The sequence below is a fragment of the Antrostomus carolinensis genome, unplaced genomic scaffold (assembly GCF_000700745.2).
Source record: "Antrostomus carolinensis isolate BGI_N321 unplaced genomic scaffold, ASM70074v2 scaffold7241, whole genome shotgun sequence".
In the NCBI taxonomy this organism is placed as follows: Eukaryota; Metazoa; Chordata; class Aves; order Caprimulgiformes; family Caprimulgidae; genus Antrostomus; species Antrostomus carolinensis.
In genome coordinates, this window is record NW_010294739.1 from 19,829 (window position 1) to 47,160 (window position 27,332).

General features: G+C 37.2%; 1 protein-coding gene across 1 annotated transcript in view; it reads left to right on the forward strand.

Annotated features, from left to right (window-relative positions):
- The window catches only part of LOC104532501 (protein Dok-7), a 45,219-nt gene extending 18,341 nt beyond the window's left edge, over positions 1 to 26,878 (forward strand). The window contains exons 4-8 of the mRNA XM_010177731.1: positions 12,103 to 12,145; positions 20,684 to 20,749; positions 21,770 to 21,841; positions 24,948 to 25,100; positions 26,742 to 26,878. Coding sequence (XP_010176033.1) covers positions 12,103 to 12,145; positions 20,684 to 20,749; positions 21,770 to 21,841; positions 24,948 to 25,100; positions 26,742 to 26,878 — 471 coding nt within the window. The remainder of the gene's footprint in view (positions 1 to 12,102; positions 12,146 to 20,683; positions 20,750 to 21,769; positions 21,842 to 24,947; positions 25,101 to 26,741) is intronic.
- The last annotated feature ends 454 nt before the right edge of the window (positions 26,879 to 27,332 follow it).

Consider the following 27,332-nt stretch of genomic DNA (forward strand, 5'->3'; position numbering starts at 1 on the left):
CCCTCTGCTTTAGCTCCAGTGAAGTGTGGTGCTTCGGCATATCTGTAACCTCATGTGTGTGTAAAAGTGCGGGTGTGTGAAAGTTCAACTGAGCTTCCTCAGGAGAGATGGAGATGTTAAGATCAAAACAAGTGACTGTTAATGTGATCCATGTGATAAATGACAGCCAGGATGGGGGGAATGAATACCAGAGTCTTATACACAGATTCTAGGCTGCAGTAAAGTGCATTTACTCATACAAGCTCTGCTTGTATGTCCTCCTTGGCATTCTCTTTTATGTATTTCCATGTTTCCTTTCCTAAAGCAGGGTAGATGGAAGAAAGCAGTCCTCGAGACTTTCTCTGAAGCAATTCAATCTCACACAAGTCCAAGACCAGATGGAAAAGGGGCTTTAAATTTGACTTTGTTCTTCTAAGTCTTGTCACGTGAGGATATTGGGCTATTCGCAGTATAAACTGCAGCAGCCAGCTGTCAATCAACTGAAATGACTGTTTCAACAGCTGGGAATCAGTGGGACATGAACTCTGGCTATGTTCCCTCTCCCATAGCCACATCCTCTGCAGTAGTCTGGATTCTGTGGAATCCTCTGCTAATTCAATGCTGATTGGAAGCAATTTTGAATGTATAAGAAATCTGAGCCCGGAAAATATTAAGGAAATGCAAACCTTTTCCAGATCTGGTTTATTACAAGGACAGGGAAGTGCTAAGTGGACTATATCAGGGCTAGTAACTGTATACTTGGATTCTCTGTAGCACTAGGAAAGCATTTCCAGATAGTTTGCCATTTCATTTCATTCCTTGAGACACAAAGTCAAGCAGAACACATGTGCTATGGAGATAAATGCTATAGAAAGCTTTGGAAAACTACAGTAATAATTATACCTAATAATTTATAACAGTGCTGTCCAATATAGGAGAAGCCTGTGAGCAGCCCCCATGCATAGTTAAGTATCAGTATCCTTTGAAGCTGTGCAGCTTAATTATAGTTTCATTACCTTTGACAAACCATAATTTCAGTGATGGGCTGGGGATAAAGGAAAACACTTGCCTTAATTTTACTATTTTGAGCTTTCTCTCCCTTATTTGTCCCTCTAGTTCCATCCGTCTCTTTCTAATGATGGTAATTGATTATCTTCTTAATAATTTTTTTCTGGGAGAAGTTGACAAAACTTAGCTTTAAATGTGAGGCTGAAAAAGAATGAAAATGAATGCAAACATGATATTGCAAGGTTTTCATTTTTATTCTTCCTAGGCTCATAATTAAGCCCACTTTAGTTCTCTCTTTGTCTGGAGCAGGATGCACGGGTTATAACAAGGATTCTTTGCTTCATGTCTTTATGTGGAATGGGCTGGAAGGAAGGAATCAAATAACTAGTCTAATGTAAGTTGGCATAGATCCATCAGCTACAAAACAGGCCCAAGTGTATTTTTAGTGCAAGCACAAGCTAACCTCTCACTGAGGAACAACACTCTTTGGGGGAAGTAGAAGAAGGAACAGACTTTTCTTAGGGCAATCCCTAGATGAAATTTTTAAAAATGGTAATTACAGCTTAACATAAACTTTCTCCATCTCTAAGAATCTGTAGAGGTAGGTTTAATTTGTCTCTAACATCTGAGATTTCACTTTTACAGCTTTTAAAATATTTCCACATTTGACTTCTCTATTTACTTTCTGTCACTGTAGCTGTGGCATTGTAGTTAAATTCCCTTTTCTTCATGAAAAGATGACTCAAATTTAAAGTCTTTTTGCAAGGAGGAAACTTGTGTGAAAGGAATACTTTATGCAATTTTGTATAATTGGTGGAATTAATTTTCTGTTAATCAGAGACTTTTTGACCAGAATAGTTGTGATAAGTTAGGGTACTCCTCAGTACAGTGGCATAAATGTTATTTTTCACGGAAAAGTGTATAATGTCTCTTATGCATGCTGATTGAAGCTCATCTCATTTCTTTTGCATGCTGAGCAAGAAAAATGAAATGAAAACACCACACTGGTTATTATCTGCACAGCAGAGTCACGTCTGCTGTTATTCACACCTTTGGGCCCCATCTGAGCCTTATTCTCAGTGGTACAGTAGTTTTGCTGAAGTCTCTGCCTTGAGTGATTTTCACTTGGTGCAGAATGAGTGGAAATTAACAGATCTATTGTCCAAGGAAGCTCAGACTAGCAAATGTGGGGAAACTGAGTGTATTTTAAATATAAAATGTTCTTGTAGTAGTGTAATGCTACCCCCTGTTGGAAATTGGAATGTATGGAATATTAACCAGAATGCATGGAATTGAAACCTATTTGACTTTTTGTACACGACTTTGTTTCCATTACACTTGAAAGTACTTTAAAAAAGTCTCTATTTAAAAAAAGAAAAAGGAACAGATTTTTTTGCCTAAATAGAAAAGATGTTTTCCCCTGAGTTATCAGAACTAAATTGAGTTTAAAACAATCTTCTTTTCATGTTAAAGTACAGCTGTAGGTACAGATGCCTGGAATTTTACTGTCTTTGAAGAAGAATACAAATATATAACTTATTACAGTTAATGTTGATTTTTTTATTGCTCATAAACATCTATCAATTCATAAAGACCTTACCACTTCTAAAAGAGAAACCCATCCTGTCTTTTCGCATGGCTGATGCTACTGTATGCACTATTATTTGGCTGCATGATGAATAGCAGCACTTGTGTTCACCTGTGAAAACGTGAATGGTTAAAGCAATGCTGTGGGTGCACTGCTGAGCCTTCAGCAGTCAGAACAAAAGTGTATTTGAACTCTTTTGCTTAAGTATTACAGCCAGACTTTCTGTATGTGCCTTTGGAGGTGTGGTTTAACTAACAAGAGCTTAGCTGAACAAGGCTCTGAGAAGGGGAAAAGGGAATGTAAAGTTGCTATGAAAACATCTCTAAAAAGTTGACAACACTACCTTGAATAAGAAAATCTGCTGTGTGTCTTATGCTTAAATTAAAAATTGTTCATTTTCATGAAATTTCAGAACAGAGCTTCTGCTACTGTATATCATGACAGCTCAACTGAGGAGTCAGGGGGAAGTCAATGTACCTGATTTTTATTACCTGGAGGAATTGGCTATCTATATTTTGGAGCTAGGAATACATGGTACGGTGAATTTAAGATTATACCAGGGGTATCTGCCCTGGATCTTAGATCTAAATATTTCTGAAGAGTAATCTCATAGTTGGAGAAAAATAAGTTATCATTTCTGAGCTCAATGTATTTGATGGTTTATTTTAGTGACAATAGTGTAAGGAGACTTTAGTATCCTGAATGGCAGAGTGGTTGTTATGAGGTACATCTGGTAAAAGATAAGGCAGTGAAGGCTGATGTTAATGTGCTTTATTATGTATCCAGCAACAATTCACAGGTGTATTCATTCAGGGTTCTGTGCTCTGAAATCAGGAGATGCTATGCCCCAGTTGTCATGTTTGATGAATATACCCTATGACATTTGCATATGGTGTTTTTATTTTTCATGAACAATTGTTTTTAGTTCTTGCCTTCTAACTCCTGCACCAATTCATGTTTATCAAATACATTGAATTAAAATTAGTCTCAGAGACAATTTTCTATGTCTGGCTTAGCAGTTTCTTGTGGTTGGCTGAATTCCTCAGCCTAGTCTTGGCTGCTGCTGTGAAAGTCCTTCTGTATCGTGAACTGGGAGTGAAATCTGTTCTGATCACGCTCCAGTGTCTTTGTGCTGTGAGGTCGGGAAGCTTAGATGAGATCATCTGTTTCAGCAATAGTCTTAATCATTAGTGTCCACCATTCTCATTGCTTATAGAGATCTGCCTAGAGGGTTTGCTACTTCAGTGTCTCTCTCTGCAGCTTGTCACTGTGTCTGTCCTTACAAAATCACCATGATATAAAAAAGTGCTTCTGCTTGTATAGAAACCAGTGCTTCTCATTTTTACCTGAGGTTAAGTGGGACAGACTCTCAAATTCACAAAAGTATTTAGTAATCTTGTTTGACCTGGAACCATCATACCAATTTTTTAAAGAACCTTGAGAAACTAAACCCTTATGAAATTAGTTTAAAAATTGTAAGACAAAACCAAAATCTGTGTTTGAGGGAGGTGGCAGAGTGTCTATTTTATTTATGTTTTTGAAGTTGTTGTGGTTTTGGACACTTCTTTGTAACCACAAGCTGTCTAGCTGATATTGGTGTTAGGACAGTTTATGATGGTTTAGTGTTGTGTTCCTTCAGGCTTTTCTACTTGGAGTGAGTGTTGTCGCTTTGGGCCAGATGTAGATAATCGTGACTTTGTTTTTTGTCTGGCAAGTGTGCAAGATTGACTTGTACTAGTGCCTGGAAACAGACACAAACTTCACCGATGTGTTTACACCAGATATTTTATATGCACTGGATGGTATTGCATAGCTGTTTCCTCTAGAATTTTGTCTGAATACTTTTGTACATAATTAGATATGTATGTGATGTTAAAAGGATGTTATTTGGATTGAAAAGTTAAGCCCCTCACTGTTAAGGAATTGACAGATTTACTGTTGCTCATGCCATCTTGATTTTACCCACAGATATGTCCCTCTCATGCAGGGAATGAGGCAGATGTCCAATGGAAAAAAAGATATGTGTCCATGTAATTGCATTACAGTCCCTTTGTTCTGCCCACTCCTAGTGTGACTCTTTGGTATGTAGCAATTGTAGGTCTGTTTTTGAAAAGCAAAAGACGAGCAAATCATGTTCCTTGTTGCTGTGTCAGCTTCCCCGTGCCCATATATTATCAGTAGCAGAGCTTGAAATTGTACCCTTCAGCATTGCAACCCAGACTTCTACCAGCTGAATTTCAGGGCTGTTGCTATGAGCTGGCAGCTGGAGATGGCTTGTATCTCAGAGTGGAGGCTGGGCAGCTGGAGCCAGGTATCAGCTTTTGTGGTAGCTGTGGCAAAGGACTGAGCCCAGCTTTTCTTTCTTTCTCTTGAGTGGACGGTTTCAGAGCATGCTAAAGGGAAGCCGTGTGATTTTTGGAGCTAATGGTCATATTCTGATGCCAATGGCCACATTCTTGGTTGGGTGACAAACGACTCGTGGATGCAGGCAGCTGGGAAGCCCCCAGCAAGAAGCAGAAGGCTCCTCAACAGAAGCATATCAAAATCACAACTGAAGAGTTCCTCTGTAAAAATGTGAGAGAGAGAAGATAGATGTACAAATCTGGACTAGAACTAAACAATACTTTTAATTCTTTCTCATTTCTGGTTGTTTAAACACTTGTCACTTGTAGATGAGTTGATCTGTGATTATCCCACAGGTTTTAGGAGGTGCATTTTAATGTGACACAGTACAGCTTGCCAGTGAAATTGTCAGCTCTGTGCTTCAGAAAATAGCTGATGTTTGGGCTTGGCAGAGCAAACTGAGATGTTTCTGAACTGACTTCAGCAATCTTTCTGAAAGCCAACAGTTGGCTTGTGACAGATGAAGCTGAGTAATCAGAAGTTTGTGGCTGAAATTGGAGCCCTGCACCTGAAGCATGCCATGGACAGGAGTTTCTGTTTCATTTGGAGTTGTCATGAAGTATTGTAGAGTTTAACAATTCCTAAAAACCAGGACAGTATCTTTTGTTCAGAACCTGATCAACTGCTGGGCATTGTGAAACAGCCCATTAAAGCAGATGACCTTTAAAGGTTGCTCCATGTGTCTGTATTTATTGACCTTTCCTGGGAACGTGTTTTGGTTTTTTTGGTTTTTTTTTTTTTTTTTCCTGTGACAGTCTAGGCATTCCAGCTTTAAAGTTTCCTGGTGATTTGCTCCAAGAATAAGTCATAGTCTTTTAATCCTTATGAGGAAAGTATCTTAACTGTCAGTTTCATTAGAGACTGTTTTCTTTTTGCTGAAATAGCTGAGCTTTGCAGAACTTTGGACATGTTCAGGACTTTTTCTTTTCCGTTTTCTTAAAGCAATTGACACTTTTCTATTTTTGTGTTGTTAATTTCAAAATCTGAATTCAGAATTTCTCATTGTGTCCTTTGCTCACAGTTGAAGATACTATTGTTATAAATTATATAATGTGACTGTAATCTGCTGCCTCCCTCTACATACAAACTGCATGAAGCAGTCAGAGAGGTTGTGGTGAAGGGCTACCAGCTGTACACAGCAGACATGGGTGTTTGTTAGAGGAATCTGCTTCATAGTTTCTGCTTTTCAGGGACCATCCTCTGGATTTTGAGTCATGATTTTGATGGCTTTCTCTTGAAAAACTGGGTGTTTTGCATCATCTTGATACTGCACAATAGCTTTAAAATAAAGGAAGAGAGAGGAGAAAAAATTTAAATCATTTTCTCTGTGAAAATTAAGCAGCTGACCAATGTTGCAATCCATCCTCTCCCTGAGAGCATTTTTGATATGTACTGAATAAAAATCTCACAGTGCAAATACTTGCTTCTATTACTGTTGGGTATGAATTCCTCTTTCATAACAAGAAGAATCTGAGATCCCCTCATTTATATTGAACTTCTTTTCTTCCAGTCTGAGGATTTTTGCCCCAGATTGGGGCAAAAACTTCATACATGTGCTTAGACTAAAGCAAAAGACACTTAACAATCATAGAATTATAGAACAGTTTGGGCTGGAAAGGAGCTTTCAAGGTCATCTAGTCCAACCCCCTTGCACTGAGCAGGGACATCTTCAACTAGATCAGGTTGCTCAGAGCCCTCTCCAACCTGACCTTGAATGTTTCCAGGGACAAGGCATCTACCACGTCTCTGGGTAACCTGTGCCAGTGTTTCACCACCCTCATAATAAAAAATATTTTTTATATCTAGTTTGAATCTACCCTCTTTTAGTTTAAAACCTGTCCTATCCCTACAGGCCCTGCTAAAATGTTTGTCCCCATCTTTCTTACAAGCACCCTTAAGAATTGAAAGGCTGCAATAAAGTTTCCCTGGAGCCTTCTCTTCTCCAGGCTGAACAACCTCAACTGTCTCAGCCTGTACTCATAGGAGAGGTGCTCCAGCCCTCTGATCATTTTTAATTGGCCTCCTCTGGACCTGCTCCAACAGGTCCATGTCTTTACTGTACTGAGAACTCTAACTCTTACTAGATTCAGAATAATGGAGCTATAAAAAGCTGCCAAACTTAGATGAGCTGAAAGAAAAGCTTTATTTCTAAAGATACACAAAGGGAATGACATAAGCTGTGACTGATGAGGTGTGTCTGAAATGTTGACAGTTATCAGGCAAATGGCATTTCATTCCTCTTGCCAGTGATGATGAAGCCCAGCTCAGCATTACAATCTAGAGAAGTTGATCTTATTCTTGGAAGCGTGGTTTCCTCCTTTTTAGGAGGAAAAATATGAAACAAAAATGTTTTGGTTCTTTGAAAATACATGTTTTATATGAAACAACTATCTATGAGTTCCTACTCTTAGAACAAGTAGTGGGAGGGATTAGACTTAAGGCAATATTTTCCTTCATTTTTTCTCTCACCATTTGACTTGTAAGCTCCTGGCTTCTTTTTTACACCATAGAGATGAGCTTACAAAGCAGTTCTGATGTGTCTTGTCACCATGAATCTGGCAAACTTCTTCCAACAATAAGAAATTGTGCAGTACAGTAGTCTTTGCTCCTTGCTTTGGAACTTACACTGGAAGATCTGGACTTTGGGGCTGATCTTGTGTCCAAAGACTAAAACTCCTGTTAGCAGCAGCGGAGCAGAATTGACTATGTGGTCCATAGATAGTGATTTGAGTATATAGAGAAAGGTAGGTGTACTGCTCTTCATATAGTTGGTGTCTGGTTTTTTTTTTGTTTGTTTGTTTTAAATGAGAACTGATCTGGTAAATCATATTTAATTAAATTTAAAGTGAGTGAAACTTTGAATGAAATAAAATGAGACTTCAAAAGAAAATGAAAAGAGGGAGAGATCAACAAAGAAATACCAAATATACACAGGGGGTGGGCAGGGAATAATTCCATTTTGACTGTAAAAAAGATTATGTACTATGATGGTTGTTTGCACACACAGAAATAAATGCCAAGGCTTAGGTACTGTTTAGCTGTTTAGGGCAACAGAACTAATCTAGGAATAATGATCCAGCATATCAAACTAGTGGGATCTCGTAACATCCATCATTGAACCCTACCCAAGATATTTGGAAGCAGAACATCAAAAATGAATGTCATTTGGCAGCAGCTAGATCACTACCAGAGTTAAAATAGCCCTGGACATGTAGTTCATGATGTGTGATATACAAGTGGTACATATCTGTTTACTGCGGGTGTTGTAGTGGTGGGGTTTGAACTAACAGCCACGTGTCACATACTTCAGCACTCAGCTCTTGGGTCATAGAGAAAAGAATCTACATTGGAAAGATATTTAACTTATATTTATGAGTAATATTATGAGATATGCAAGATTTATATAATTACTTTGTTATTTATTGTCTGAATATCATAGCAGGCATAACAAAAGAATATTATTTGAGTCAGGTCAGTTACCCCTTTTATTCTTTGGTGTAATTGTATGGTATGTTGAGATAAGTTTTAGACTTTGCATTTGAAACCCATGCATTTACATTTGTACATAATGCCATAATAATTTTAAAAGTTTATTCTACAGACAAAGGCATGTATTCTCTGAGTTGTGTGGAATTTGAAAAGATAGCTTTTAAGTCTCTGATATGGTTCTTTCTACTGAGTTGCCTCAGTGGTAGCCCCTGTAAGTTAGTGAAGTCTCTCTTTTACAAAGGATTGCAGCAAGAGGCCTCAGAGTTGCAGAAATCATAGAATATGATATATTGAAATGGAAATGAAGACAACAACCTTATAGTCTGGAAAAATCACTTGATTACAAAAGACTGGTTTTATTTTTGTTGTTATCTGACACTCACTTTTTAATCTAAACATATTTGATTTTTTATTTTTTGTCTTTCTTCTATTCACTATAATTTCAATGATAATTTGTCAGTGTCCCACATCTGATGGAATTTTATCTAACTTCCATTTGCCTTTTTGCATTTCTTTGTCAAGTGTTATCTGATCTAATAATGACTTTGAAAGTATATTTATTTGATATTATCTGTCTAGCCTTTATAAATTTTCTCATCTTCCCTAATTTGTACATTTTTATGAAAAATGTTTTACATTTTATTTTATAAGAGTGACTAGGAGTTGCAGGCATGAAATAAGACTCCATTGTTGAACAGAGTATACCTATGTTAACAAAATGATCTCTTTTTAATTTTTCAGTTATTTCCATGTCATATATGATACACAGAATAAAAGACAAATGATGGTTCGAATTCTCCCTCACATTCAGAAGTCAGAAAGCCCTGCTGATTTATTTTAACTTGCGTTAAGCAGCAGTTGCAGTTTCTGCAACTGTAATGTTTTTAACAGTTTAGCATTGCCAACTTTTTAATTCTCATTCTTACAGAAGTGCTATACTTGTGCAACACTGAGAGGAGGAAAAAAATTAATTTTTAAATAAACAAAGTAGTTATAACTTGAATTTACAGGGGGAGCAGAGCTGTTTAGCAAGTAGGAGCGTATTCTATTTTGCAAATAACAACTTTGCTCTAAGGTGAGAAGGAGAAGAAAAGCAATCACTATAAAAATATTCAGTCTATTTGTTTTTTTTTTTTTTTGCATTACTATTGTTTGTAACATCTGTAATGATGAAAGAGGACTCCTCTCTGGGAGATTATGTATAAACAAAGAATCAAAATGCCATTCTTTCTTCAAAGAGCTTTTAGGTTTATATACTTTGTTTATAACCATGTTTTTGACATAATTTAGGATATTCTGCTATGTAATACATTTATGGAAAGAGTTAAAAATATTTTTCTGACTTGCTATCTAGTTTCATGCATCAAGCCCATGCCCTGAATGACAGCAAGGCTGTGCAGATTAATGAATCTAGAGGCAAAGGTGAGGAAGATAAAGATTTTATTTTCCCCTCCCAAACCAACTTTTGATTGACTTTGTGAACCAAGTAACATACAGTTCCTCCCATACCCTGCTGAAGTCACTCCCTCTCCCCTTGCCCCCCCCACCCCAAAAGCTTTGTTTTTAAAAGCAAATAATTTGACAGAAAGTTTTGAGATCCTTTCTGGGGGTTACTGGGGAAGGAAAAAATAATTTTTCAAGTCTTCTATAAATAATACTGACAAAAAATTAATAGAAATTCTATTGTAATGGAAAAAAATGGTTATCTAAATATACAGAATATTGCTTATAATGGGCTCTAAAGTTCTGTGTCCTTTATCTGTGGGGATACTTCTGCCTGTTTCCCAAATGAAAGCAGCTTCTTCTGTGCTGGCACACAGTAACTATAGAAACAAATAACAGCCAATATGGTTAAATTAATAATATTTTTCTGAAATCCTGTGGGATGTTATTTCTGTTTCTGAAAAGAAATCTTTTCCATGTTTCCGATTTCCTCCCATTCTACTCTAAACAGTTGCTCAAATTCAGTGTCTCAAATTAAAATATAGAACTAGCATAAGAGCTCAAGTAAATACTGAAGCTATAGATTCCATGTTTGCAATAGGATCAGGCAGAAACCTGCCGTGTGTCATGTGTTATTCCACTGTTCAAAGTTGTTCTGTGTTGCAGATTTCAAAACTGTATTTTAAAAAAAACTTACACCCCTGGCAATCGGTCCAATTACGCTATTTTAAGGTATATTTTATTGGCTGAAACAGAATCAGTGTTATCTTTTCTAATCTTTTTCTAGTTCATTGAAAGGTGCAAAACAAAAAACAAAAAAAGCCTTTCCAGCTCCTTTAACTGATGTTGGATCTAATCACTAGCTCTGACAGCTTTTTGTGATGGTCACATGTAATGAGCTTTACTTTTTAACATGTTTTCCTTAAGAAAATGTTGTGCTGGAATTAGTATGACTTGAACATCTACATGGACAATAAGTAAATAATCTATTTTGTTTTCTATTGAGAAATTTTGGGAAGTCAGCATAGTGCCTGTATAGGGGGAAGATATATGTAATGTATATGTGAAAAGACTCTTGAAGTGCATCTGAAAAGCCACCACTTTGTAAGAAAGCATAGGAAATGGAGAGTTATCATAGGTCACGAGCCTGTGTATCTAGGTGAAGAAAATTACTGTCAGGTGTTAACATACAATGTAATTTTATAGCTTTGGAATTAAGCTCAGCTCCAATAAGTATGTAACGTTTTTCCACTTCAAAGCCCAGAAGACACGTGTATTTATAAAAAAGAATGGAGCATGATGATTAATTCTTCTTCTCACCAAGATCACAGAAATAAGAGATCTCTTTGGCAGAGTGGTGATCAGTAGAACAGACCAGAATGAATCCACAGCCTATCTTGATGCTGCTGTGCAGGAGCAGCCTTGATACCATCTAGAGATAGAAGTGCCAGAGTGTCACAGAATCACAGAATGTTAGGGATTGGAAGGGACCTTGAAAGATCATCTAGTCCAATCCTGTCCAGATCATGAATGATAGCAATAGTATAGCTGGGGGAGAAACTTAGCCTACAAGAGTGTTTTGGAACGTGCTTACCCTTAAGTGTGAATGGGCACTGGTATCTACACCTGACTGCACTGATGTGCCCTGACTACCACTGTACCACCATGGTACAAACAATGTGAAACATCTGAGATGGTAAAAAACTTTTTTAGAAAGACCCTGATGTCACAGGTGGTATTTGTAGGCAGACTGAGGGCAATTTAAGCTCTAGGATAAATTATGTTAGTTTTATGGAGCTGAGTCAGAAGCACACCGGGCTTCAGTCTCCTTGCAGCACCTACCATTTTAAGCAAATATAGGCATAGCCTTAATTTACATATGTTAATCCTGTTACTCCAACTTGATATAATCTTGCTTTGAATATCAAATTTTCTTTCTTTTTTTTGCCATTTAATTCAAGACTGATTCAATAGTGCTAAGCCTGCTACAATTGTTGCAAAGGACCCAGAGCTAAGTTAATTAGCTTTTACTAAGGTACACCTTCAGGTCTGAGCACCTTTGCATATGTTCTGGATTTTAAAACCATGTGTTAAGCTTTCGTGATGGCAAAGTGGTTTCTCTGCCATTCTTCCAATATTTTATAAAGTTTATTGTGAAGATTTTTCATTCTGAAATTTTCTATTTTCTTTAGGGAACAGCAATATCACAGTCTGGAGTCTTACCAGCTATACCAGGTAGGAGCCATTTAGTTGTTTGCTTTGTTAAATAATAATATTTAAGTCCCAAATTGTGATGAGAGAAGCAGAAAATATATAGAAGCAGAACTAAAGACTATATTGAGAGGTATCCTGTTTGTGGTTGGTTTTGCTGCTGCAATTCATGACTGACAATTATATAATACATTGTAATCTGTAGTATCTTTGGTTTCAAAAATTAATGTATTTGTTTTTCCCTTCCTTTTGTAATCTAAAGAGGTTTAAATTTTTCAGTTTCCCTATAAAGTTGTTTTGTGCTAGTTCTGCATAGTTGAAGAAAGTAACGAAAATGTTCTTTTTGGGCTATATTAACAGCAAGGGGAAACTTGATTTATACGCTCAGTGTGTACACCCAGTTTTCTAAATAGAACAAAACCACAGCAATGGGTCCTTGCCAGAGGCAACATGGAGATGCTTCACTCACGTCAATAGAACTACTGATCAACCAACAAAATCAGTAAAGGGAGGAAGCTGAGTATCTGGCCTGGAAAGATTATTTAGGCAACAGTAACATGCTGACTATCTTTGCATTGTAAATCTGCTTGTCAGTAGAATGTGTTGGTCATCTGGAGTTCTCTTATGTAGCCAAACTGGTCTGGCACATTTTATATCATCAATTGACTTCAAAGATAACATTTTGTAAGCCTTTCGTTTGCTGTCTACATCTTATTCCTTTGAGAGATCTATGCAAAGAAGTAATTTAGTGTCCTAAATGTCTTTATATTCCTTAAACTGTTTACCTGACAATTCAGCAGATCTGTTAAATTTCTCAGGTTGCCTGCTTCCAATGGACATAGAACAATTCTTTGTGCTTGGGTTTCTTTATTACTTTTAAAAACCTTGGCAAATAGGTAAAGAAGTATAGCTGATTTATACTTGTGTGGACAAATCCATTAAGATACCTAGGATCAGGAGGTGTCTCTGGAGAAGGTCATAAGTAACTCTATTCCTTTGTCTGTCTTACTAGGAGAAAATCCAGAAGCATTTAGTGGATCTTGTTCCTAGTTATTCCACTCAAGTCAGTGGAATTACTCTTGATTTATAGAGGTGTAAGTAGAAGCACAAATTGGATCATCAACTCTAATTTTATCTTTCTTTCTGGCACTCAGGTTTCTAGTCCTCTAATCAATGCAAGGAAATCAGAGCATTTATGTGTGTAAATACAGGGGAACTTGGGTCTGTGGTGGGCCCAATATTATTTCTGCATTGATTTCGGTGGCAGATTAATTGTGGATGCAAACAATATATGATAAAAACAATCTGAGACTATTCATGCAGATGAAGGAGTTAGCTGTTTTGACAAAACCTACCATTAAGGAAATTGGAAGTGTAGAAATACAGTACAGATTTTTAGATTAACAGAAAGGGAAGATACAAGAATGAAGAAATTTGAGTGGGTGGGTTTTCATGTCTGGTATACTGGGAAAATATTGTTTAAGAAAAGAACTGAATACTTGTTGGAATAAGTATAAAAGCTTTAGGACAATGCAGCATCTAAAGCCAATGACTGAAGTTTTTTGCTATCTTTGTGGAGTTTCATCTCTCAAATACTCTCATTATACACCTGTAGAACTTTACTCTTCAATACTACAATATTTTTCAGAATACAAAAGAATCTCATGTTTTCTCTGTCTCGTTGTCACACTTTTATTATCCTAAAATATTTCATATTAAAATATTGTCTTTTATCTATGTGAACATTTCAAGTATAATTGAACTCAACATTGCAAAGCTTTCAAAATATTACTGTAGCCTTTGAATGTTTTGCTTCCACTATCTTTAATCCAAGCCATTAACCGAAGGTCCCTGGGTGCTCAGTAGTCATTCAAACAGTTCTGTTGGACTAAAGGAACAGCATTAGAACTTTTCTATCTTTCTCTATTATGATTTTTTAATCCATTTTTAAGAATAACATAAGGGCATACTAATTTGAGGTAACTACTTTCAAAACCTGCCTTGCGCATGTACGTGGCAAGATACCTCTACTAGTATGAATGACTGTACAATGACCCAATGCACAAACGTTTGCTAGTGTAGCAGTCCACTTAATCATAATCACATTTCTTTTTTATCACTGAAAGGCTTGTATTTTCATTCAAATACACTTCATGAATGCAAACCCACCTCTTCCAGTGCTACAGTTGCCCACATGTTCTATACAATATTTTTGCTCTTGAATGCCTCAATTCTGTAGCAAGAAATGGAGTTAAAGAGTCAGGATCATTTTTTTTAATATTTTCCAGTTTATTGGTAGTGTATGTGGGCGATGATATTCTATTTTTACTGTTAGTTATATATGCCGAGCAACTTCAGATAAATGTGTCTAATTCTGATGGCAAGCTGAAAAGTGTTCATAAATGCGGCAACAGTTCTGAATTGTATTACCAGATGGAAAAAACAAGTTGGGGTGAATAATTTAATCCTGGTTTAAATAATTTGGTTGCCTTTGTTATAAATAATTTTGCAAAGATTGATTTGAAAGAGAGACTGAATTAGATTGCTTGTATTTGTAGGAGGAAAGTGTTACCATTGTTATCATAGCTTTGTACTACAGATGAAGGTAAGGGATTCTTTGGAGTTGTATGATGAGGGAATGCCTCCTTTTAACTATAATAGACTGCATTTATGGTTATTATCGACCTTAAAATACTATGGTAGGATAGACTTCCAAAAATGTGATTCAGATTTCCTGATTTCTAAGACTGCTGGATTCTGGAGGCACTTAGGTTTAGTACATTTGTTCTAAGAAGTTCTTATGGGATCTATACAGAGTTTCTTATGGATGCTTAAGAAATTCTGTAGTGTGATCTAGTGGATGCAATTTTAGAGATACGTACATAGGTCCTTTTGTCAGGAGGTGCTGATGTGTTTTGAGTTAAGGGATCATGAATGAGATGCACATTCAGTGTTGAGAGGTGGAAGGAATAGACAGTACATTCCTTCACCAAATGGTGAGCTGAAGAGCTCTTCTGCATGTATGTCTGACAGATGTTTGTTTAGCATCTTCTGCAATGCAAAACCTTAATCCACATTAAATCATCCAAAGTCCTTTGCTATTCTTACATTTAGAATGTATTTCCTGACAGTTGTGGTGTTTCTCACTGTGATTTAGTCCTGTTATTTAAATCTTGTGCTCCTTTCTAGTCCACAGCTTAGACAGACCCTCCAGCTCTTATAACGTCTTCATGCTCTCCTTCAAAATATTTGGATTTTCTCAGATGAGTAGAACTCAGTCACAGCTCTCCTGTTTTATGAATGATCTTTAAACCATGAAGTTGTTTTGTGCTCAGGAAAAATGCCACTATTTCTGTCCTCAGTTGCCAACCCTTCCAAGTGAACTGAGCAGTTTGAATCCCAAGACTCTTATTTAGAGAAGCTAAATTGAGAGCTGGAATGGGACCCTCTGCAATCCCTGCAGAAGGGATTTCATGCAGGCTCTAGGCACCATATTTCAGAAACTTTTGTCCCTTCTTGTTAGCTACAGGGAAGCTGATTGCCTAGACATTTCTAGGAGCCTGACTCAACCTTGGGCATTTTGACACTCAAATTAAACTTCTGTAGTGGGAGGTCTGATCTCTCTGTACTTCTGTGCCATGGACTCTGGCATTACAAAAATCAATAGCTGAATGGGAAAATAAGTTAACAAATACCCTCCCAGGGAAGCAGTGTACTTTAATATTGTTAAGTTTTGTGACTCTTAAATTATCTTTTCTTCTTTTTTGTCTGTACAGTTTCACTCTTTCCATATTCCACAGGAGCAAATTCATCAGCATTGCAACAGACACTCTTGCTATCTGACAGCCTCTCTGCTTGTAATACCAAACCCGCAGAGTGCTTGATGGGAAACGATCTGAGAGAATGAATTAAGGAATAAATATAAACCAATGCTGCGGATTGGAATTCAGCTGAAATGTCAGTTGAATGCTGATTATGAACATTGTATCTCTAATAAATTGTTGTTAGGTATATAGGGAGTCAAAGCAGGGAGATAAAAAGAAAGAATAAAATTAAGTATATAACAGGTGATGGATGCTGAAAATGAACTCAGCTGTCTGACAGCTTGGCTTTTATGGTGGAAAAATAGGCTTTCTTTCATGCATTTTAAAAATTTTTATTACAAACCTATGCAGCCTGGTACTTCTATTCCAAGTTTAGGAGTAAGCTTTCAAGGAATTAATCGAGAGTAGTGAGAAAGAAGAATCTAGGCCATACTGTGTTGATTTTTATTGCTTAGGTTGAAAATTATAATTCACAATTTTTTTTTTTCAGGAAATCTGTTGTCAGCTCTTCAGAGGTAGGAAGACAAAGTACACTATGATACTTCTATTGAGCCAATAAAGGACTGTGTGCTGAACAACGTCCACCATAAATATGTCATACCTCATGGGGCTTAAACACTGTAATAGAAGAGCATTATTATAATGAGGAGCTGATTACTAAAACCCTGCCATAATATGACATGCTCTTTCTTGATTGTGCTTTACTTTATAAGTGCACTCAAAATAATTCTGTAGTGGAAGAAAAACAAGAGCTCAGAAAAAGTGATACAAGTAAGCTGATTAAAATATGGGTTGCATTTACAAGCTAAATCTTGTCTTTAGTGATTCTATGAATTACTAGGGGCTTGACAGGAGGGGGGAAAAAAGAAAAGTAACTGTGGTGAAACCATATTCTAGTGAATTATCCAAATGCTGCTGCTTCATCCTTTGGTCTGAGTAGGTCCAGCAGGTTCCTCTTTCCTGTTTTGTGGGTGACAGAAGGTGGCAAATCCATGGCACAGTGTCCTTCTAGTCATGCCTTTTCTGTATTCCTAATTTGCTTTCCCTTCCCTGACACTGAAATATCCCAGCCTTCTAGGACACAAAGGTGAAGAACCTTATTTGCACACATAGCGATTATTTCAGCTTTTTTTTGTATCTATTAAGGAAACACATTATGTGACCTTCATTCTTAGCCAGTGTAGATCCTGAGCTTCACACACATCAAGATTTTTGGAGCGAACGTATGTAAAGCATCTTTGAAGGTATATTTTTCAAAAAATAAACACTGAGTTTCCTGTTACAGGAAAATGGTAGTGATTCTAGTTCAACACTTCTGCATTTTTAAGGATGGGAGGCTAGGCTGGAGTGGCCCTACAGCATGGAAAGATGAATAATAACTAGAATTAGTTAGATCCCCTGAGATTCTTTTGGATACACTAATCACTTTGAAAATTGAAGAGTAACAAACTTAGGGAAGTTTTATAGGGCAATTTTGCGTCACCAGGAAGTCTTTTGTTGCATTTACATGAAAAAACCTTCTGGTGTACATGCAGTATTTCTCCTGTCAATCAGTAGCTCTAGGTTTTGGATGGTCCTTTAAGCAAGGTATCTATTTTCAAAAGAGTACATGGGAATGTTGCTTGTCTGTGTGGATCAAAGTACTTCATAATAAAGGTAGTTTTAATTCAATAAGAAGCAAGAATTTATTGTAGAGCATTGTGATTTCTTCTGTCCTGGCTCCTTGTCAGTGAATGTAATAGCCCAGACCTGCAGAGTTTGTGACCTACACCGTGAAGGCAAAGTAAAGCTGGGCAGTAAGAAGGGATCACCTGGTAAATACAGTGTGGTGTGGCATGTGTGTACTCACTGACCATGTAATGGTAGGTGACAGGATTTGAAAATGTAAAGTGTCTGGGATCAGTTTACAGCATGTACTCAGCTTCCCTCTCTTTTTTTTTTTTGTTTGTCTTTTTTCATGGCTCTTTCTTGTAGCACATGTGCTGTAAACTGCTTATTTTTGAAGAGTGGGCATAAAGAAATGACTATGAAGTTAGAAAAATATTTCAAATAGAAGTTGTCTTCATCGAGCTACATAAAACCTTTGAGTCTAATCATATGTAGGAATGCAAAATATTCTGCAGCATATTTTCCTTTTGCCACATTTTTAATATAATCTTCCTTTTACATGTTGAGAACAGAACAGAAATAACTTTCTTGATGAGCTACTCAGTTTTAAAAAAGACTTAAGCGAGTCAGCCACATACAGAACTGGATGGCAGGGGAAACTGAAAAAGTTATTCTTAACAAACCCTTGTAAGACAAAAAGAATGATGGAAGGGAGTGTTGGTCTCCTGCTGGATGCTTTATGTGTTCAGAAATTTATCTTGCTAACTTGCTTTTTCCGTTCCTCCAAGTGTTATTCTAGGGCTCATAAATGAGAAACAAACCAGTTTATATGTAGCTGTAAAGAAGAAGGAAGAAAAAAAATATCTAGGTCGATCTCTGTTGACATGTGTTTATATGATGCAGTTCAAAGCTTCAGAAAAATTCCATGAGAGATTTGACTATGTAAATATTTATTAGTTGCCAGATTTGAAAATGAGGAAAATGCAACAGGTCAAATCGTGAGGTATTAACATAGTTCTTTTAAATGAGCTCCAAATGGGAAAACTTCAACTTGACCATAAATGGACTGGAATATCTTATTGGTTTAAATCTTCTTTCCTGTCCTGTGTGCTTTTCACAAATCCTAAAAATGTTGCTTAAAAATCCACATCTCCTTTGGAATGATTTCTACTGAATTACATAGAGTTTTTGAGGGAGAAAAAAAAAACACTCCTAGTTTTGTAATGAAGCTGCAATTAGTATAAAGTCGTAGTCTTTCTTCAAAGTCAGCTAAGGCTTTCAGTTGTGTAAAATGTATTCTGATATTCTTTATAATGCAGAGGCAGGATGCTCTGAGGTCAGAAAAAGGAAAATCAGTGAAAATATAAGTAAGTCAGCTAGTCCAGGGATATCCTATTTTTCCAAATTTATTTTTATCAGCAGTCTTGTTAAAAACAAAATTTCAAAAAACATTTTTGGTTGTCAAGTCCTGACCAGAGTATGCAAAGTTTCCACAATCTGATCTCATTTGTTAAAATACAAAATCAGTTTCTCAGTATGGTAGGCTCAAAAATTGTTGTTGTAGCCTTGGATTACCTTCTATATGCTTTTATGTACAGAAAGACAGCAAAACTAAAAGTTCTAGTTCAGTTGTGCACTTCTGAAATAGATGTTTATTATTTTTTTTAATCTATTGTCCTCATTAAGCAAAATCATCTGTGAGTTTTGTTTAGATTTATTTTATAAAAGTGCAGGAATAATTTTATAAAAGTGTAGGAATAATTTTATAAGCTTGGAAAGTATTAGATTTAGAAAAATTATTGTAGGAATGTACACTTTATACAGGGAAAAAAAATAAGAAATTGCCATTTTCTTTAGGTTCTTAGATTGTGCAGATTTCTTAGGTATTTAAGACTGCTCTTTATCTTATAGAATTCCTTCATGTTGCGTAAGAATTACAGTAATTATTGGATGCTATTTTAAAAACAATTTGCAGAGAAGTATCTCACCTGTTCAGAGGATATTAATCAGCTTAGAAGAGAGTGCTAATTTTGTGCCTGATTCCCAACACCCAGCAGCACGTGGCACAGCTGCCCTGTCACCAGTGGCAGGGTTACTCAGAAACACAGTGTGCCTCCTACATTATTTCTGTGAAGTACCATTTACTTGCACAAGAAGTTCCCTCGAAATTATTCATGTGAGGAAGTAAATGCTACTCGATTCAGGTGCCCACAGTGACAACAGTAGGGACAGGACATGCATGGCTGGCTAGGGTAATGCTAACTGAACAGGTAGGTATAATGCCGATGAGTTTGCTGGTTAAATAAAGAAGGGATACGTGTATGTAGACAAACCACACCATGTGCCTACCACTCTGTAGGCTTCCAAATTGCTAGCTCTGGTTTACTCAAATTTCCATACCTAATACCATACCTGAGACAGCTTCCTGTGGATCTGAATAGGGCTGGGAAAGGAAGGATACTGACTGTGCTATCTGACATGCCCTCAGGAAAGGCTGTGACACTTGGAACACTATTTCACAAGAACCAGTTATGACCTGGATTCAGACCCCATGGAAGCTGGCTCTTCACCTACCCTTTACCCACCCTTCACCCTGCCCCACTTTGTGAACGTGTAGAACGGAACAGTGGACTACGGAAGTGTGATACAGTTCTTCCCAATAACTTTGACAGGTTTTGGATCCAGTCTGATGAGATTTTAATGAACACTTTAAACTTTGCGTTTGCCAAAACTATGTTATAGATTGCAACTCCCCACTTGGTTTTCATTAGCATTTTACTTCTCAGTTCAAGACAACTATCTTTGTAAATAAGGTAGTACTCACCACAAATAGGGAGGTCAGTATCCTGAAGTTTTATAGAAGGCATTCTTTCCTTCTTAAGAAAGAAAGAAAACAGCAAAATCAGATTACATTGCCACAGTCCCAGGATAAAGAATTTAGCACCAAAAAAAAAAAAAGATGGGGGGGGGAGAAAAACCACATGCTTAGATGAAGAACACTAACTTATAATTCTTATTGATTTTTTTTCTTGATGTTTCAGGAACGTCTACTAAAAATGCTGATGCACAGCAGATATCTAATAATAACAACAGATACTTAGATTTAATATGAATATCTCTTTGAAAACAGGTGGTGCTTCTGTCATGGCAGCTTCTGGGTCTTTGAAAATACACAGAGGACACAGTCTCCAAGCTGGTAGGTAGAAGTGGTTATGAGGTATGTGTGTTCATATAAATTTAAATTAATTTAAACTTAAATTATTTTAAACTTCAGAAAATGTTAAAGACAATATATAACTTGATTCCCTATTGTAAGACTTACATATTTCTTTGGGTTTTTCTGCTTTGCAGAGTTTTTTGTTAGAAAGGCATTGACAGATGGGATAAGTTTAGAAGAGGCACTGACAGCTGAGATAAGTGTCAGATCATAGGCAGTAATCTTATTCACCGCAGTAAAATGCTGCCAGCACTTCAACAAAGAGCACCCAAAAAAACCCCACCTCGGGCCATGAGAAATCTGGTACTCTAGCAATGATGTGCTGGAAAAAAACCTCCACCATGCTTAAAGATAGTTCTTCATGATAATGGAGGGAAAACAAAACAAAACAATAACAGTAGATAAAATTAGTGGTGTTTGTTCGCTTTTTAGCTTGCCTTGTTTGAACTGAGATGGAGTCTGAGATCATGAGGGAACCTGGGCATCTTTTTTCAGCTTAGTGCTCTGGAACTACTGGTGATGTTGTGCAACTTGGCTTCTTGCAAAGATGAGGATTTGCACTTGGAAAGCAAAGTAATCCTTGGAGGGGATAGTTTAAGCATTTTCTACAGAGATTTGTCAGAAATCAAGACATTATCCATTGTACTGGAGGTGGAATTTTAACAAGTCTTCCAGATGCTCCCAAGATCACCCACACAGTTCTCCCTGATTCATGCATTCAAGACAGCTTTGCTCCCCCATTGATGTACAGCAAAACACACTGTTGACTTCAGTGGCCTTCAATGTCCTAGCATTTATTCCCTTGGTGTGGCACTCAGAAAACGCTGGCATCACCAATACAGAAAAGTCAACACTAGCCACTGTTCATGCTTTCTGAGAGTTTTCAGTACAATTATTCAGATTTAGAAGGTTACAAGTCAAAACCAGAAAATCATATGTTTTGTTTTCATTGTGCAAATTCCTAAATCCAAAGCTGTTGATGGTGTTCCTGTATTCTAGGTCCTAAAGGTGGTCATGAGATGCTGACACTTCCTGCAGAACCAGGAACTCCTACTAGCCCCGAGGAACCTGGTGAGTAAAGATCTTTACAGCCAGTTGCATTAGAGGACACTAACATCTCCTGTTTCTTTTTCCATTTCCTTTTTTGTTGTAATCTCCTCTAAATGTTTATTTTGAGTTGGTGGCCTTTGAACATGTCAGTTTTACATGCATGTTCTCTCACACACACTGTTATCTTGGGGCTGTGTTTGTGGTGTTGGTTTTCTTTCTGTATTTTTTATTGCATATTTCTGAGAATACTGCTTACATGGGGTAGAAAATATGACTAATATTTGCTGAAAAAAAAGGCTATAACACCAGTTTTTAATATAATTTTCTTCTTCCCTCCCCAGTATCTTTTCCTTTCTTTTCCCCCTCATTTCAGTGCCACTGCATTTTCTTTTTTACTCTTCTCCTGTTATTTGCTTAACTATCTTTTGTTCTTACTACCTTTTCCCCCCTTCTCTTCAAGCAATCATGATATTCTACCAATTCTTTCAGAATGTTGTAAACATGCATTTTGCTCTGTTTTTCTCTCTAATTATCTCTCTATAATGATTTCAAATACTGGTCCTCTGACCTCTCTTGTAAGCATCTTCTACGTCTGCCCACCCAGAACGGACTGCTGAAAGCACTGTCTGTGTCCACGGTGCTCTGTGTCCTGAATTGTTTTCTCAGTAGGAGCTTTTGACTGTCTTGTGCTTTTCAAACAAACCTTTCTCTCCAAATATAAGCCAGTTTTTAGTGTCTAATGAGTATTTTTATTGGAAGGAAAATGAAAATCCAAGTATTTCTATGTTTACAAAGAAAGCACAATTTCTATTAACAGCACAGACTAAGCAACAGAAGGCTTTTCCTTTCCTTCCATTCCAGTTTGCCCAACTTTGTTCTTGGTTTGTTTGTTTGCTTGTTTGTTTTTTCTTTGAGTAGAATATTTGATTGTTTCCAGGGGTTTATTTGTTCTGTGTGTTTCTTTAGCTTTTCTGGTGCAAAGCCCTACCATTTAATACATTTTTCTCAATGTGTTTTTTTAGTTCTCAGGAAAATCACTTGGCTTGTCTGCACTCAGCTTCCTGAAATGTTTCAACTATTTAGCTCTATATAGAAATTTGCTAGTTTTCATGCTAGCTAGCTTGAGGAGACTTAAACTCCTGCTACATCACTTTAACAGCGTATAGAACAACTTCAGAAATTATCTTTTCCTTCATGACTGTTCATGGCTCTGTATCAGTCTTTAAGATTGTCATTTGCTTACAGCTTGAAGTATTTGGGATGCAGGTTTTGAATGCTATGGTTGCTGAATCCCTTTTTTCACAGGCAGGCCAAATTCCTTTGAAATACTTTAGAAAGAATAATTGAGAATAATTTCTGAGAATGATGCTTGATGAAGATATAGAAATTTCTTCCACCTGATTTCCACCCCCCCGCCCCCTTTTCTTTTTGTTCCTAACACCTGGCTTTGGAACAATAACTTAAAGTCTGACCATCAGAAAAATGTCTGGTTACTTTGTGGATGTTCCTATGTTTTCCTTATGAAAATCTGTCAGAAAATTCACCAACTTTTCAGGCTTTTAAAATTTTGGACTGCATAGTAGACTCCTTTGATTTAAATAGCTTAATGCTGGAGAGATTCCATTATCCTGGAACCTGCTATAGCCTCTGACAACTCTTACTGTTGCCTGACTTTATATGGGCTGCCTCTGGTACTCAGAGTCCAAGAAAAAGCAAAAGTTCCCCTTAGTGGCTATTCACAGCTGCTGTTGGTTGGGTATAAGAAATTATTCTGTCCTGGGCTTTAAAAATATTCAATCACCTACTGCCTCTACATTCAGATCTCATCAGTGTCTGAATGGACAGAAAAAAAAAAAAAAAAATCAATGATTTGGACAAATCAAGTTTTTATACAAGTTTTATGTGGGGACAAGGAAGGGCTTAATGGGAGACCTTCCGGGAAAGAGAGAACCTGAAAGTAAGGCCATTTTCCCTCTGCACTCCTTTGTCCCAAACTGACTTAACAGCAGGAAGTGTTTCAGGGTAAGAACTTCCAACTGAACTGGACAGGGGGGTGATTACTAGCCTGCTGGGTAGGACAATGAGAACGTGACTCAAAGCCTTGCTCAAGCTCAGAGGGAACTGCAGGTTTGTGTTTGTGTCTCCCTAGCCCAGCTAATTCTGAAAAGTCTCTTGGTATTCATGGACTGTGAAACTAGATGTAGGTACCTGATGTCAGTTAAGGGGTTGAAGGCTGAAATGCCTGGCTGGCCACTGAAAAGCCTGCTACTTTCTCTCTTAGTTTCACTTCTGGTAAGATTAGAATAATTGAAAGTAGGGCTAGAAGAGGTCTTGAGAATTCATCCAGTAGACAAAAAAGTTGTCTTTAAGTCAGAATCATTTTAGAGAAAAATGTTTCCTAGTAGGTGTTAGTATTTCTCTTTTTTTAGAAATTTCTAGATGCAAAAATTCTTCAGCCTCTGTGGGATTTCCTCTAGTGTTCTTGTCATCTTTACTATTAGAGATGTTTTCTCACTGTCTAATCTTCTACTTTTTTCCTGCAATTGAAGGCTTTAATTACTTGCTCTGTCCCCACTTGGCATTGTTCCTGTCTTTTTCAACTCGATACAGGGAAGCTGTCAGCATTGACTCCTCAAGCTTGCCTTCCTCTTACTTTAAAAAATTCTTCAGTCCCTATTTTTGGGACATACTTTCTGAACTTCTAGTGATTTTGGTTGCTCTCTTGTGGATGATGTAATAGTCCACATCTTCCTAGGGCAGATTGCTTCATATAAGGCTTTACTAACCTGAGTTAGAGCTGGAAGCCTTGTCAGGTAGTGTTATATACATTGCTTCTGTTTGAAAATTTCTGCATAATATTTGCTTTCTGTCACAGCATAGTGAGATCCCTGGCTGTGGTCTGTGGTCTCCTGCACAGATCCTGACTTGAACAGACTCTGAGGTTCTTTTCTGTAGAAACCTTAATCTTCTCATGTCCAGTCTACCACCAAGGAATGTACTGTTTGGCAAGATGAATTGTTGCTGCTGAATGTTTTCTTTCAGAACATTTGACAGAACATTGGGTTTTTATGCAATGCATCATTGGTCATTGCAAACAGTGTTTATAATAATGTGTTACTTACCTTAGAAGGAGCAGTGGGTTATTCAGCTGATGTCGCTGCATCAGATCGACCTCACAGCGAGACAGCCACCTATGTTAATATTCCTGTCAGCCCTACTTCCAAAAAACAGCTTCATTACATGGAACTGGAACTTCAAGAACCCAGCACAAGCATAAGAGGTAAGGAAGTTCTACAATAGTATTTAAACAACAAAGGAAGCAGTAATGTAGACTCTGTTGGGAATCTTAATTTCTCATCTACCCACAGGCTCTTGCTAACAGAGCACTTGAACCCTGGTACATTTGTGAGGCAGTTCTTGTGACTGCCAACTCTTTAGGAAAAGATTTTTAAGTAATGGGTTTCTAGAAGATGTTGCAGCCCTCTGACAGTTGCATTCTATGTGCACACCTTCTAAAGTGAACATTTCTGTGTCTGTGGAGTTTGACAGACAGTAATTTGCTTAATGTTCTGAAGATTTCCATCACATGTATTACGACTACTCTTACTTGATTTTTCTTGCTTGTTTTCAGAAACAGGGTTGTGGGTATAGGTGTATGTGGCTTGCTCCTGAAGATACTACCTCTGGAGACATGCAGCAAATGCTTAGGAATTAAACACAGTGGCATTCTACCTGTTCTCCATGAGGAAGTGTGAAAGTGCTACAGAGAGGAAGCCAGCCCAACTATATGTATTTTTTTTAATTAATTTGTCTGGATCTAGGTGTTTTACTTCTAATGTTTAACTTGGACAATCATCACAAAAACATGCATTATAGCTGCCATGTATTGTCATTTAGGGATGCATTCATCCTTACAGAAAGCCCCTAATCAGGATCTGGCACCTAATTGCTCATGTTTGCTATTGATGGGTTTTCCATGTATAGTTTTCAACTATTGAGATTTTAATTTTTATACCTTTAATTTCAGCAAGTTAATTAACTTTGAAATGCTAGCACTTTTCCCATTGCTTTGTTTTATGTTTATATGGCTCTAGTTAAGTAATTCTAATCTTCTCCTAGACTTTAATATAGTTCTCTGTACAACACCCTGTTGAGATGTAAAACTGATATTTTATCGTCATTTTAAAGACAGTGAGCCAAGGCATTAAGCGTGAAGGGACAAATTCCGTAAACTGACATAAACTTTCCTAAATGTCAACCACCAACCCATGCTCAACTTGTAGCTTTAAAGGTGCCTCTACCAACCATAAATATTTTATTTTATTTTTTCATAGCGAAGCTTTCCCAGCCTGGAGTTGTGTGTCTGCACCCATACAGAACTGTTCTGCTCCTGAAGAGACTGAGCAGCTTTTGTCTCCCTTATTGCCAATTATTAGATTAAATTGTCATTCTGTCTAAAGCTGAAAGTGGTTGATCTGATAAACATCCAAAGTGCCTAATCCACACAAAGAAGAATCCCCGCCAACTGCCCTACTAATGGTGTTTTCTTTTCAAATACCAGATGTTGTTCATTTACTGACTAGAAGCCTGCTGCTGAAGCCTCCCAGAAGTGGGAAAGCCAGTTCAATTTTGTCTTCTGGGAGGAGTGGGAGTGGATATTCAAACCTGGGGAAGAAATACCAGTGGTTCAATTGCTTATTTGAAGAAAAACAGATAGCTAAACCATGTAGATAACAAAGCTTTTGAGGGTTTTTAGTTGTGATTATCACCTTCCTCCCTTTATAGAGCTTGCTTTAAGACCTAACCAAGATCATCTAGGAATTCTGTGGAAGAAGTGTCTCAGTAGCTTTACACTGGGTCAGTTTTACCCAGGAATATATGAGGGGTATAGTCTTTGACATGATTCCATTTGGCGTTTCAGGGAGTGGATCATCCCGATATGCACAGATTGACATTGCAGCCACCGAGACAGCGCACAAGGTGGGAACGCAGCATGCTCAGTGCCGGGAGGAACGCTTGCAGGAGCTAGAGCAAAAGAAGAAAGGGGCTCAGCAATGACCTGTCTAGGAGAGAACTTTTTGCTCATCTTAAATTGGTACTAATTTGTCTTCCAAAGGATTCACATTTATTGTAAAAAATACTCATACAAAAGCTGCCATTGCTTATTGCATTTATACCAGATTCATTCCCATATATTGACTCCTAATTGGAAAGCTGGTAGCATGAGGGGATGTGTGGTCTTTCTTTTCATTTTAATTTGGTTGCAAAGTCCAGATTTTTTTTTCATATGTAATCACAGGTGTAAGTCACCTTTATCTGTAATTATGAACTCCTGGAAGAAACCTGGAACCAATTCCAGTGTTTATTAAATAGTGGCATTTTCTTTAAAAATAAAGAACTTGAATGTGTGCAGATAGGGGAAAGTAAGTGTGTGTGTATGGTGTGTGTACTCATCTGTCTGCATGTGTGCGTATGTATATTTGTATGTAAGCACACATTACTGATAAAATAT